The 13,700-nt window shown below is 32.6% G+C and overlaps 2 protein-coding genes across 52 annotated transcripts in view; one reads left to right on the forward strand and one right to left on the reverse strand.

The window, feature by feature from the left end:
* The window catches only part of lola (longitudinals lacking), a 604,955-nt gene extending 595,163 nt beyond the window's left edge, over window positions 1–9,792 (reverse strand). For 42 of the 50 annotated variants that reach the window (XR_011950345.1, XM_072526365.1, XM_072526380.1 and 39 more), the window contains exons 1-3: window positions 9,637–9,791; window positions 8,897–9,072; window positions 7,316–8,036 (exon numbers count right to left, since the gene is read on the reverse strand). Coding sequence is in view for 49 of the 50 variants with exons in the window: in XM_072526365.1 (XP_072382466.1) it covers window positions 7,316–8,036; window positions 8,897–9,070 (895 nt within the window). In the remaining variant the exon portion in view is untranslated. Of the gene's footprint in view, window positions 1–7,315; window positions 8,037–8,896; window positions 9,073–9,636 lie in introns of all 50 variants that reach the window. The other 8 variants (XM_072526336.1, XM_072526341.1, XM_072526339.1 and 5 more) reach the window with 2 other exon arrangements.
* A 147-nt stretch (window positions 9,793–9,939) lies between these two features.
* LOC140437078 (uncharacterized) overlaps window positions 9,940–13,700 on the forward strand; it is a 223,685-nt gene continuing 219,924 nt past the window's right edge. For both annotated transcript variants that reach the window (XM_072526333.1, XM_072526335.1), the window contains exon 1: window positions 9,940–10,190. The gene's annotated coding sequence lies outside the window, so the exon portion shown is untranslated. The remainder of the gene's footprint in view (window positions 10,191–13,700) is intronic.

The following is a 13,700-nucleotide window of genomic DNA, read 5'->3' on the forward strand; positions in this document are numbered from 1 at the left end:
GGCAATTACAATGGTATGGTCACGTGATGAGAATGGAGGAGGAGCGGTGGCCAAAGAAAGCCTTAATGTATATTCCGCCAGAAAGAAGGTAAAGGGGAAGACTGCCAAATTCCTAGAGAAGAGAAATTACAAAAACAATGCAATCTAGGGGCTTAGAAGAGGGAGATTGGAGAGATAGGAAAAAATGGAGACTGAAATGCGGGAAGCGGCAATCGCCGTAGGACCCCCGTTATATGATGATGAAGGCCACTTCTATCCACTGTTAAAATCTAGCGGAAATTAAAGACAGACAATTAAAAAACTTAATTAGGGCACCAGAGAGCGATGGTATAGCTGCAGCTTAAAAACACAGTGGACAAGCGTTGTACGGATCTATATAAGATGTTTGTCTTTTAGTTTTGCATATAGACGCTTGGAGGGCGCCACCAAACGTAACCTCAAAAAAAACCTTACACACAGCAACATTGATGCTATTCGTCAGCTAATTTTAAGGATGTAACATATCGGGAGATATAGGCGTCTAAGCATTTCAAAGGCCTCGATCCAAAAGATGCTACATGGAGAACTGGGTGTTACAAAGTTGGATCCTGTTGGGTCCCCAATTTGCTCAAAGAGCAAAAAGCGGTTCGCGTCAATTGGTGTCAAAAAAACATTGGAATGATTTAAGAAAGCTCAAAAAAAACGTTTATAGATAGTATTGTGTTTAGTGGCAATGAATCTTGTTAGTCCTGTGAATGGGAAAATAATGAACACCACTCCGCTATGTGGGTGTAAATAACACGTGCTAGCTTGATTGGTGTCAGGTATTTAATTTCATTTTTGATTTCATTTGAACTTTTCTACTTGCAATACACATTACTTTGTACAACAGTTTACAAATAAAATTGTTAAAGCATGAATGCTGTGAAAAATAAACTGCTCGAAGCTGTTAAGAGCTGTCAAAAGAAGAAAGATTATGCTGAATAATTTGAATTACTGATGAGTACTATGTCACGCTAATAAAAAAATGAATCAGATATCAGGGAAAAAATTGAGTCAAAATTTGTCCTGTAAAAGATGTTGAATTGCAGAATCCCAGACTCAGCCAAAATATCAGTCAGCGAACCACTGTTAACAAGACAAAGCCAACATATCCTCTAAATCTTTGGGAGTGGCTAATTTCAGGACAATTAATGGATGGTTAGAGAAGTTCAAAAGAGGACATGAACTTGTTTTTAAAAACCTTATATGGAAATATCAGAATATGTATTTTACGTGTAAATACAAAATTACCTTTGACAAGCGGTCAGATAAAAAGGACATACAAAAAATGGTTTGGATGATGTTACCTGAAATCCATAAAAGAAACAAGGCTGGCTAGAAGGGGTATGCTACAAAATCCCTCGCACAACAGTGAATATAAACAGACAAGAGTGAATACAAGAAAGCTAATGAAAAGGAAAAATGAGGAATAACAGGAACAAATCAGGATATAGAAGAAAATTAGAAGAACGACAAAACAATCCTTCCTTCAAAACTACAGCCTTTTTACTGATGACAAGGCCACTCCGATGTACTGTTAAAATCTAGTGGAAATTAAAGACAGACAATTAAAAAACTTAATTAGGGCACCAGAGGGAGATGATATAGCTGCAGCTTAAAAATACAGTGGACAAGCATAGTACAGATCTATAGAAGTTTGTATTTTAGTTTTACATATAGACGCTTGGAGGGCGCCACCAAACGTAACCTCAAAAAAACCTTACACACAGCAACATTGATGCGATTTGTTAGCTAATTTTAAGGATGGAACATATCGGGAGATAGAGGCGTCAGCATTTTAAATACCTCGATCCAAAAGATGCTACATGGACAACTGGGTGTTACAAAGTTGGATCCTGTTTGGTCCCCAATTTGCTCAAAGAGCAAAAAGCGGATCGCGTCAATTGGTGTCAAAAAACATTGGAATGATTCAACAAAGCTCAAAAAAACGTTTATAGATGGTATTGTGTGTAGTGGCAATAAATTATTGCAATAAAACAATATTAATCTTGTTAGTCTTATGAATGGGAAAATAATAAACACCACTCCGCTATGTTGGGGTGTTTCACGAAGAGAAAAAACCAACAAATTCTCGAATTGTATCAAAGAAAATGCAGCTTTTGTGTCAAAATCTGATGTCGCAAAAATTGCTTTTGAAGATTGAAGAAGGGTTGCTTCTGATTTGTACATAACCGTTTTTTTAACAAAGTTATCGCAAAAAACACAACGGCGAATCATCCTAATCAGAACAATTAAGTGCTGTAACTGTCCAAAAGACTATCAATGACTGCAACATTGAGTGAGAATTTTGGAACTACAATAACTGGGCAATATCAGATCACAAGAAATAAACAATATGGGACAGATGACAACAGATGTCTTTATGCTGTTCAAAACCTTATAAAATCAAAACAAATAAGACATGTAGATACCACTATATAAAATAATCATATAATCATATGAATGTAGCGATGTATGGTAGCGAAACATGGATGATAACAGAGCAGCTTGTTTGAGAAAAAAAATCCTAAGATCATTCGGCCTGTGCTTGATGGAATAGGATAAGATAGGATAAAAATTAACAAAGAACTAAATCCAAAGGCTTAACATAATAAAAGAAATAAAATTCATAAGACTTCAGTGGGCAGGACTCAAAAAGACATTCTCAGACCTCTCAATCCATAAGACTTCAGTGGGCAGGACTCGAAGACATTCTCAGAGAATAGTAAGTTCAGTATGGAAACAAGCTCCCAAAATGACGGAAGACCGTGTGGACGATCTTGATTCTAGCATCAAATATAGCAGGAGACCTTAAAGCTATGAACGAATTGGATGGAGATGTAGTGTTAATCTTGTGAGATTTGATTGACAATTCATCTGAGGATATTGTACTGAAGTTGAAACTGCTGTATTATCACTTGCTTGGAATAGTAACAGAAAAAAAGCGATTCTGGGTAGCCTAGTCATAGAAAGTACAGAAGAGAACTTGGGGAATTTGTACTATTTTAAGAACTAAGTGATGACAAGTTAGTGAGCTATTATAGAATAGTGAGATAGATTTCAGGCACTGGATAAGATGTTCCATTTTGCCAAAAGAAAACAATGATCAACTGCACTTCATGAAGGTATACTGAAAAGTGGGACGAGAGAGAACAAAATATGCCCAAAATAAATATAAAATATCCCTTGAAGAGACATAGTTGAGATGTAGTATAACATATTGCACATAAAAATATATATCATTCCCTGTATGCAGGCTCACTGATTACTGCTGTGAGGGTTATTTTGGTAATAAGAGATATATATATATACAAAATGAAAAATATAGTAAAGAGAAGTATCAAAAATATTCAACCAAAAATGCATAAAATTAAACTAATTACAATTCAACTATAAATGCTATTGTGGCGGCTGTAGCTCATGTTACAGGATTTGAATAAGACTGCAGAATGACCAAACGGATTCAGAAAAAGTGGTGCTACTCTGCTAAAATGGTAACAAATGACTGCTTATTTGTAACAATTGAGTAAGTTATATAATTACTATTAAATACAGCAACTTTCAAAATACAGTAACTATAACAAATTGTGTGCGATTCAGTTTAGGAAATTAATCACCAGTGATCTTTGCACAAACAACTTGTAGCTTCTATTAAAAGACCAAGACAAACAAAGATAACAAAACTTTGACAATCCTACTCAGCAGCAAGATACTGTCATTGTAAGCCAGAGCACAGTAATTTGATTATATATCAATATTTTTATTTCTAAAAATGATAGGAGCTGTGCACCATGCTTCCAAGGACTAGTAAAGCCATCTGTCCCCTGAGCTAGTGTGCATGAACCCTAGCTACTTGAAACAAATTTAAAGATTCTGGTAAAAATGTCGATAAGTAAAATGTGTTACAATGTTAACCACAAGGGGCAATATGCTTAGAACAAAAAAGTGACAACTTATTGACCTGAACATGTTCACACTACTAATCAGTGTGTTTGAATAAAAATCTTAACTAACTTTGTTTAGTCTGTATTATTTGTTTATTGTTTATGAGAAAATCTTCTGTGCAAAAAATGGTATAATGCAATTACGGAAAAAGGCACAGTTACATTCCTAATTAATGAAAAGTACAATGAAGTTGACCTGAAGGGTCCTTTATACATAGAAAACCTCATGTTGCTTAAACAATCAGCATAACCTTGGAATAAAATCCTTTATTAGATTAACCTACCACAGCAAGAAGACTGGCACAAACATTTTGTGATATTGCTAGTGAAATTGATTGCTGATTGATGAGTTATGATGACTAACAATAAAACTGATCAAGCTGAAAAAGAACCATCCTTGCTATCTAAACGTACAGTTTTTGAGTTATGCCACTCTTATACATAGCATCATAAAATAGTAAATCTGCTATTCTTAAATATAGTGAAAATTTTATGAAAAACAGTGCTGTTGTAATTTCTAAGAAAATCTCAGGAAAATTCAATAATAATAAAAAATTTTAATTATTGGACCCATAAGAGCCTTAATTCCATAAAACATACTTTAGATCAAATGATATGCTATAATATAACAAATGTATGTTTTCTAGCTGAAAATATTTCAGAGACTTGGTGAAGTCAATTTGTGTATTAACCAAGTTAGGGTCCCATGTATCCAGTTGTAGACACTGGAGTAAAAACAATTTTTCAGGAGATTTTGAGCATGGAATAATTACTTAATTATGAAGTAGCCAAGAACAAAGTATTAAGTAAAGTTTAATACATGTTTTGATACTTTTATTACTCAATTTTTTTCAGAAAAACTAAAAAGTAGTGGCAAGTTACTAGTACTGATAAGATAAGCACATAGTGTAGATTTTAAGTTTGAAACTCAAAATATTTCACCCATAAATCAAAGATAATTACTGACCATGAAACATGACACTGAACAAACCAGTTAAATAATGACTGTCAAATCTTAAGGAGGTTATTACAAATTTATCAAACATCAATAACCACTGAATAATAATACACTAATTTTACTATTGTAAAAATAATATTTTGTAAAAGAATACTATTTACTTAAAATGGGTTTTTACAAAAAAAAGTAAAAAAAAACTTATATTGGTATATTCGTTAAAATATTAAAATGATTAAATATCCAAAGGAATTAATTACAATTTTCAATTTTTTGGGTCCTATCATATTATCCTGACTGAAAAATGAGTAAAGGTGCATAAAATTCTGAATAAAAGGGTATAACAAATATTTAATGAATTAAATTTTAAAGACTGTGAATTTGAATGTTTTCAGATTTATTTGAACATTGAAAGAGAACAAATTTGCTCAGTTGGCTGGTCAGAACCACATGTGGTCACTGTTTAAGAGTATGGGATAACATGTTCTCTTTCACTTAAATCTGAAAACAAGGACATCTTAAAACCTTTAAAATTTAATGTAAATACTTTCTATATCATTTTGTGTGGCTTTTATGCATGTACTAAGTTCTCAATGAGGATTGTCGAGACTGAAATTAAAAATTGGAATCTGTTTTCATATTTTCATCATTTTAATATTTTAACAAACATACATTGAAAGTTTTTTTATTCTTTGTAAAAGACTCAATATACCACAGACATTTAAACTTCATTTTCTCAGTATTGTAATTTCAAATATAATTAGGAAAACTACACATTCAAGTATGAAAGATTAGAAATTGTTGTATTAATCAAGAAAATAAACAAATGAATAGAATGTCAAATCTCCCAAATAACTGGTCAAGTTTTGGAAATTTTTGAGAACAATAGTTGGTAAAATGCTACTAATTTATCTAACTAATGGAAAACAAATGCTAGAACAATTATGTAATGTAATAATTGGAAACATTTGTTTTCTGCATAAATCATCTATGGAGGAACAGTCCACAATTTAAATACTTAAATTAAGTATATTTAAGCTAAAAGTTGTGGAACTGAATTATGTACACATTAACTGCACAATATGAAGGAAAATAGCAAAGATAAGTGAGCTCCAAAGTACTGAGCATATCAACAGAAAACAAAAAGACAAGGACACAAAAGCGTAAAAAACAAAAGAGTTGTATTTTACTAGTGTCTTTGAGAAACGTTCTCTGTTAAAAAAAAAAGTACATATAGAAATCACAATGTCAATGCCAGTTCCCTTCGAATTATCCAGTATGAGTGCCCCATATTTTATTGATTTATAAGAAAGGTAAAATTAATAGCATTAAAATATATTTTCTGGGAAATAACTACAATAATTAAAATTTCAGGTTTTTTACATTCCAACTTCCAAACAATTGTTTCAGGCTGGAAGACCAAAACATCAAAAAACATGTAATTTGAAGTAAAATTATGGTAGTTTTTGTTCCCAAAATAAGTATTGGATTATCCAAATATCATGTTGACATTGTTTATCTTCAAAACATATACAAACTAAAATTTGCACTTGTGTGCACAATTTCATAAATATTTTAAAACAAATGGATTTCTAATTAGGGATAGTTAGAAAATACTAAAATATAATTATAGAAAATTTGCTAGAAAGAATTAAAAACAGCAAATCTGATATGCATTTGGGTAGTAGTATTCTCATAAAAAACATTTTTAGTATAAAATGTATATTTTAATATTTATCCCTAAAAAGCACCCATGTATAAATGTTTAATAAATATGTAATAGCCCTAGATAGTATTTGACATTAAAGCCTGCAGTCAGTATTTGTTTGGTTTGTTGTTTTAGTGTAGGTATGAAATTGTCTTGCAGATTTATGAACAAACTATTTTGATTTTATATAGAACTCTTCTAGAAAAACTACACAGATTAGGGAGATGGAGATACAAGAAAATATAATTCAGACTTAATGACATTTCACAAAATTATTAAAGAAGCTATGATGTATCAATATACAAGAACAAAATTAAATTTTGAATGGTTTTTTATCAATTTAGAATGCAATAGGAATGTGTTGTAGACAAAATATATTTGAAAGGTTTATGATAGATTTCAATTAATGTATAAAAGCAAACACCAGTTTCACAAAACAATGTAAGTTATTAAGACATTTTCAGATATTTGCATACATTTGACTATAATAGTATTAATAATTAAGCATAATTAAAGTGGACCTTATGTAACAGTCATACAAAATACCTAAATACATAATTACAATTCCATCTTGTGACAGAATGTTTAGATGTAAACAAATTTTTAGATCTGAATTACCATAATTATTAAAATTTCCTTAGATTTTATTTGGATTAAAGAAAAGTAATAATACAAAGGAATACAAACCTTGACTTGATCCTTCTCCTGCTCCATGACTAGGTCCTGCTTGATCATCTACCTGTTCCATGTTACTTAAATCGTCATCATCCAGTGTCAAATCCTCAATACTATCTTCATTCATTTCTTCTACATATTCAGACTTTGGTTCCAACATCAGTTCTGTGTGGGTTTCAATCTTTTCTTTTATAATAGGAACTTGGGGCATGTCATCTGTCTGTTTATGCCTTGTGAGTATCTCTGATTTAGTTTCTATTTGTTCAGGCACATCGGCGTTCATGTTCATTTTTGAGATAGCAGGTAACGTAGGAATGCTTTGGGCGGGTAGACTGTGAGATTCTGAAGAATTAGAGGCATCATGGTTGTCTAATTCTTCACTTTTCCGCCTTAACCTTTTCTTTTTACGAGGCCCTGGTGACATGCTTCCCTCCCTGGAATCCTCCCGAGCTCTTTGCTCAATTGTCAAACCCTGTACCTTTGGCAGGGTTGTTGGCTGTGGGCTCTTTGGTGGAGGAGCAGGAGTGGGTTTTCTGTCAGTTTCCCCTTTCCTATTGTCTGATAAACCCTTAATTTGCAATGATTCAGCGGCTTTTAATAGCGCACCTAATTGATCTTGAGATATGTTCACTTCCCCCCTATACATATAATCCATCATGGCTTTTAGTTCTTGGAACTTAACGTCCTTAAGAATAAGAATGGGATGCTTGTCAAAGTGCTTTGACAGCAGCGCCTGGAAGAAAAAACATGCTGTTAAACTGATACCAAATTGAAAAAACTGATGAAATTGATATGTAGATCGAAATGTTAGGATTTGTTTTGTATACAGCATTACAAAACATGTACTAACATTATGGGTTAAGGAGATACTGGACGTGTTCAAAGACATTGGTATATTCAGCATTATACCTAAATTAACGCGATAAGGAATAAATCCCGTTTCAAAATTAAAGATTATTAAACCAAAGTATATTTATCTATCAATGAAGTGTATACAGTATTACACACTCTACTCTAAGTTCTAAACCATTGGTATATTCAGCATTATACCTAACTTAACGCGATAAGGAATAAATCCAGTTTCAAAATTAAAGAATTAATAATCCAAAGTATATATCTTTCAATGAAATGTATACCGTTAATGCACACGCTAATTTAAGATCTAAAGCATTGGTATATTCAGCATTATACCGGGTATATTCAGCATTATACCGAACTTGACGCGTTGATGAATAAATCCAGTCTCAAAATTAAAGAATGAATAAACTAAAGTATCTCTATCAATGAAGTGTATACAATATAGTATTACACACGTTAATTTAAGTTTCAAGTTCGAAAGCATTGGTATATTCAGCATTATACCTAAATAAACACGATGAGGAATGAAAGTTTAAAAAATTAATGAATAAATAAACGAAAGTATGTCAATTAATGAAGTGTATACAGCATTACACACATTAATTTAAGTTCTAAAGCATTGGTATATTCAGCATTATACCTAACAACGCGTTGACGAATAAAAATCAATGTCTAATTGAAATGTATATTCATTTTATTAAAATACTCATGGAAGTTAAACACTAAAAAACTTACTTCAAAGTATGGGCTACATGCAGACAAAACTACTTTGTGTGCGTTTAGGCATTTTCCTTCTGCTGCCAAAGTACAGTCTACTAATGTGCCGTTCTCCAATAACGTGTCAAAAACGGCTACCAATGTCGATTGATGGTTGTTCCACCGTAAACAAAATTGTTGGTCGTCATCCATTTCTGTAAGAAAAAACAACGGCTCAGTCACAATACACTAATGGAAAAACCATGGAATTATTTTATCTCCACCCAAAATTTAAACAAGATGTCGGCCGCAAAAAAGTCCATCCCAAATCTGAGTCAACTGAATTGAGTACCACTCTATTCCTTTCACTTCATTCTGAGTTTCCATTGGATGTTCCAACAAAAGCACGCAAGCGTTGTAAGCTCCAAAGGCACACGTCAGCACAGTGGGGGAAAGGAAAGCGAAGCCTTGGCTTTGCACACAGCAAAATGGCCGCTTTTCACAGAAAGTTGTGAAAAATGGCGATTCCTGAACCACAAAAACTTTGAAAAGGCGAAAGAAACTCAAAAACGCCACTAAACAAAATATTGGGAAAAGAAATCTTAATACATGAAAATGTTGTTTATTTATACAAAAAGCTCTATATAAACAGAACTTGATATTATGATGAAAGCTTGGGTGGTACCAATAGGGAAAACTACCGGCAAAAATTTATCTATCAAGCAAAATCTCAAATCGAAAAATAATTGTAATAGAAAAGGAAATGAAAGTATACTTACTTATTTTGGCACACTAAAACTAAATATCACAAATATTTTCACTTGTATTTCAACTTATGACGAGACGACGAAATCCATGTGTTTATTCTTCGCAGGGTGGCTTTGAACTAAAAGCGATCACTTCGTTGGTAATGAATTTGCAGCGGAATAGGCTGCCGGTTCAAAGTGAACGAAACTCTTATGACGTTGCAGGGCCACTCAGTAATGTTGTGCGCAAGAACGCCGTTTATGTAACCAATCAACAACAAAGCTTTCGTGGCTAGGTGGCATCTCAGACAAGCTTCATAGTTCTGCTGCGTTAAATATAGTCCGGCAACTCACGCCGGCTATGTAAAAGAGGATGGAAGAGAGAGAGGATGGTGAAAACTTGAAAGAGAGAGCGTAGAGATGAGAAGAGAGAAACGAATTTGATCCACAACAAAATAGTGAGCCTGTCTCTTCTAATCGTACAGTCCGTTTTCCACTGTGGTCTTGATTTTATTCCTTTACCCGCGATTTTAATCGTGTTTGTTTTGCATGTTCACTTGTGACTACAAGTTTTCACGGCTAAACAGGTAAGATTCCTGTTAATGCCTATTTTCTGTGATTTTCCATTATAGGATTCTTAAATAAAAATAATATGTTGTCTTAATGTGTGGAGAAAGAGCAAAATAAAACATGATGGTCGACATTTTGTGAAAGAGAGAGGTTATACACTATGTTTCTTACTCTGTTATAATCATTGTGGCGCATGTTTGTCTCTTAATCATTCTGTCATGTTCAAATTGATCAGTTTATTTAAATTTAACAAGCCTTCAGCTAAATTTCGTATTAATTTTCCACCTAATCCTTATTTTTTCTTTTCATTTTTACATTTTTACCAACCTAACAGTGTGTAGTGTTGCGAAGTTTTAATTTGACATGTGTGGATGTGTGCTATATTAAAAATATTTTTACTTAAATATACCTGGTGATCAGAAACTACACTTTTTTACATCCTATGTCCTTCTCTCTTTTAACTACTTAAATGTTTTCTGTTTTAATTATAACTATTTTAATATTGTGACTCTTCTCCATAACATCATTTAACACAATATATTACTTTTCAGTATAATTAATATAGACCTTAACGTGGATATCATCCATTATAGCTATTTTTTTTTTGTAAATGTAAGTTTATTGAGTCCTCATTTTGTGTTATACTTTTATATGTGCATACGTAAATGAATTATAATAATAAAATATGTGTGAATGTATGATTTTTTATATTAAAAATTTCTATTTCTTGTAACTTTTTTGACAATATTTCAAACATGTGCTCGAATGACATTCCACCAAAAGTTGTTAAGTACTATCTACTAAAAATATTTAAAAATCTTAATATTTTAGTTATACATACATAATATATACATACATAAAATATATATATATATATATATATATATATATATATATATATATATATATATATATATATATATATATATATATATGTAGTACCTATTAGTACTAAAAAATTATTGGATAAAAGTCCACGTTTTCCTTGTATCAGTTACTTACTGTTGGAAATAAATATCTACGGTTTTTTGCCTTTCTTTTATTTAGGTTTTCAATCAACAAATCCAAATGATGGAAATATGAAAAATTATATCCTCTTCAATATGTTTTCTTAAACCAAGAGGCCCGTCCGATTCCATTCACTGCTGCTGTTCTCTGTATAGCATCAGCGAATTGTGATCTTCGCGATTTCATCGCCTTTTGGACCTCTCGGATCTTCTGCGCTGTTCCCTGTATCGTGGTCAGCGGCACTTATTGATTGGTGGTTTTCCTTTAAAAGCATATTGGAAGATCTCATTTGAAATCATATCTCAACTTGCAGAAAATTACTCGTCGGGCTGAAACCTTTGATGGTATGATTATCTGTACGTACACAAATATCGTGGCCTATATATTTAAAAGCCAGTGCCTGGTCTATGTTTATTGTTCCTGGGCATTTATTTTCAGTCCACCTTGTAGAAGGGAAGGTAAAGCTTGTTTATTAGTTGCTTAGCCTAATCTATCCGGTCAGTTTCTAGATTTTCTTCAAATATATTTATACCGCTCTCGGTAAGATTTGTCCTTTTGCATTCATATTTCAACACCATAATTTTTTGAGTTTCTGTGTCTGTGACTCAACTGGCTATTGAATTTTGATATATGTGTGTACCGATGGTAAGTTATGTCAATGTTTCTAATATTGTTGTGGGTTTATTATGTCAAATGCCTTTTCATAATCCACAAATAGTAAAAGTAGTGGTTTATTATAGTGGGTGTACTTTTCTATTAGATTTTTACTAATAGATTATTATCGTTGAGTCTATAGTTTTTTATAATACCTGTCTGTTTAATGGACGGATAAAATATGCTTTTTGAACTTCATTTGGCGTTATGTCTGGTATTAATTGAGGAGAACTGGTTAATAACGTCTGATTCTCTTTAATTGCTGAAATACCTTTGCCCTATAATAGTGTGAAAACAGAAGTAGAAGGAAATAAAAGAAATGTAAATTGTTCGAAAAAAATTCAACTATATTTATAAAACAGCTTGGAAAATGTTAATACACATTTAAAACAAATCAAATATAAATATCACTTAGTCCCTATTCTGACAATTGAAAGCTGTGCAGCCAATATTGATTTGCTTTACTAAATAACCTATACTACTTTACAAAACTTATAAACAAAACAAATTTATAAAGTTAATTAGTTTGTGTTCCGTTTTAATAAACCGCTTAACTTTTAATTTCTTTCAATTCTAAGATTTATCCGGATATTCTCTTGTCAACTCGCTAGCTAACTCCTCCCTTGGATCTTTCGTCCTAACCAAAATTCCTATCTCCTCTTGGATAGTCATTTCTTCTAGCCTAAATTTCTCGAGATGCAATGATAATTTATTGGTAGCTACAACACAACACAACTTCATTTTCTTCTACCGTTCAGATTTACCGACATTTAATCTATTTTAGCCTTCGATGCTACTCTTTCCAAACTCAAATAAAGATTCGCAGGTCACACTGCTAGACAAATAAAACCAACGTTGGAACACCATAACACAACATTGGAGACTTTACAAAGATAGACGACCAAGAAGAAGACCACTGATGAGATGGGTAGACGACATAAAAAGAATATCCGGAACAAATTGGAAGTGTGTTTCTCAGGATACAGATCGATGGAAGGAGTTGGGAGAGGCCTATGTCCAAAATGGACGATAGAGGGCTAAGAAGAAGGTATCGTCGGCATATCTAATATTTTGATCAGATAAAAGGCATATATCGAGCACAGCTTAATTAAATCTTGCCCAAGTACTTTCGATCCCTAGATCATCTTCAGGGACATTTCGTCAATTGTGGCCTATCCGGCAAGAACAAGATGTCATAGACATATAAATGTACATTACACTACAATACAAATGGACAAACAAACACTTTAAAATAATTTAAGGAAGGCTACATTACTTGAAGAAGCCGGAGACAGAATGGCTCCTGATCTAACAGGAGAACAGGATGCTATGTTAGATCAGGAGCCATTCTGTCTCCGGCTTCTTCAAGTAATGTAGCCTTCCTTAAATTATTTTAAAGTGTTTGTTTGTCCATTTGTATTGTAGTGTAATGTACATTTATATGTCTATGACATCTTGTTCTTGCCGGATAGGCCACAATTGACGAAATGCCCCTGAAGATGATCTAGGGATCGAAAGTACTTGGGCAAGATTTAATTAAGCTGTGCTCGATATATGCCTTTTATCTGATCAAAGTTCATTTATTCGAGCATTCAACCTTATATTTATATCTAATATTGTTCAAGATTAGTCCATTCACAATAATACCTTCTGTTGTCTCCATTAAGTATTCCCTAAATACCTCTAAAATACCAGCCTTGTCTCACTGCTCTTTTTATATTTATTTTATCCGAGAGTTCTTGTTTAAGTTTTATTCTTGCCACTTAATGCCGGTATAGATTTGTACTTTACTTTACTTATCAGTAGACCCATTTGTACCTTTCGGTGTTGGGCCGTTTAAAATACAATTCATTACATTACAATAT

The sequence above is a fragment of the Diabrotica undecimpunctata genome, chromosome 3 (assembly GCF_040954645.1).
Source record: "Diabrotica undecimpunctata isolate CICGRU chromosome 3, icDiaUnde3, whole genome shotgun sequence".
NCBI classification, from domain to species: domain Eukaryota; kingdom Metazoa; phylum Arthropoda; class Insecta; order Coleoptera; family Chrysomelidae; genus Diabrotica; species Diabrotica undecimpunctata.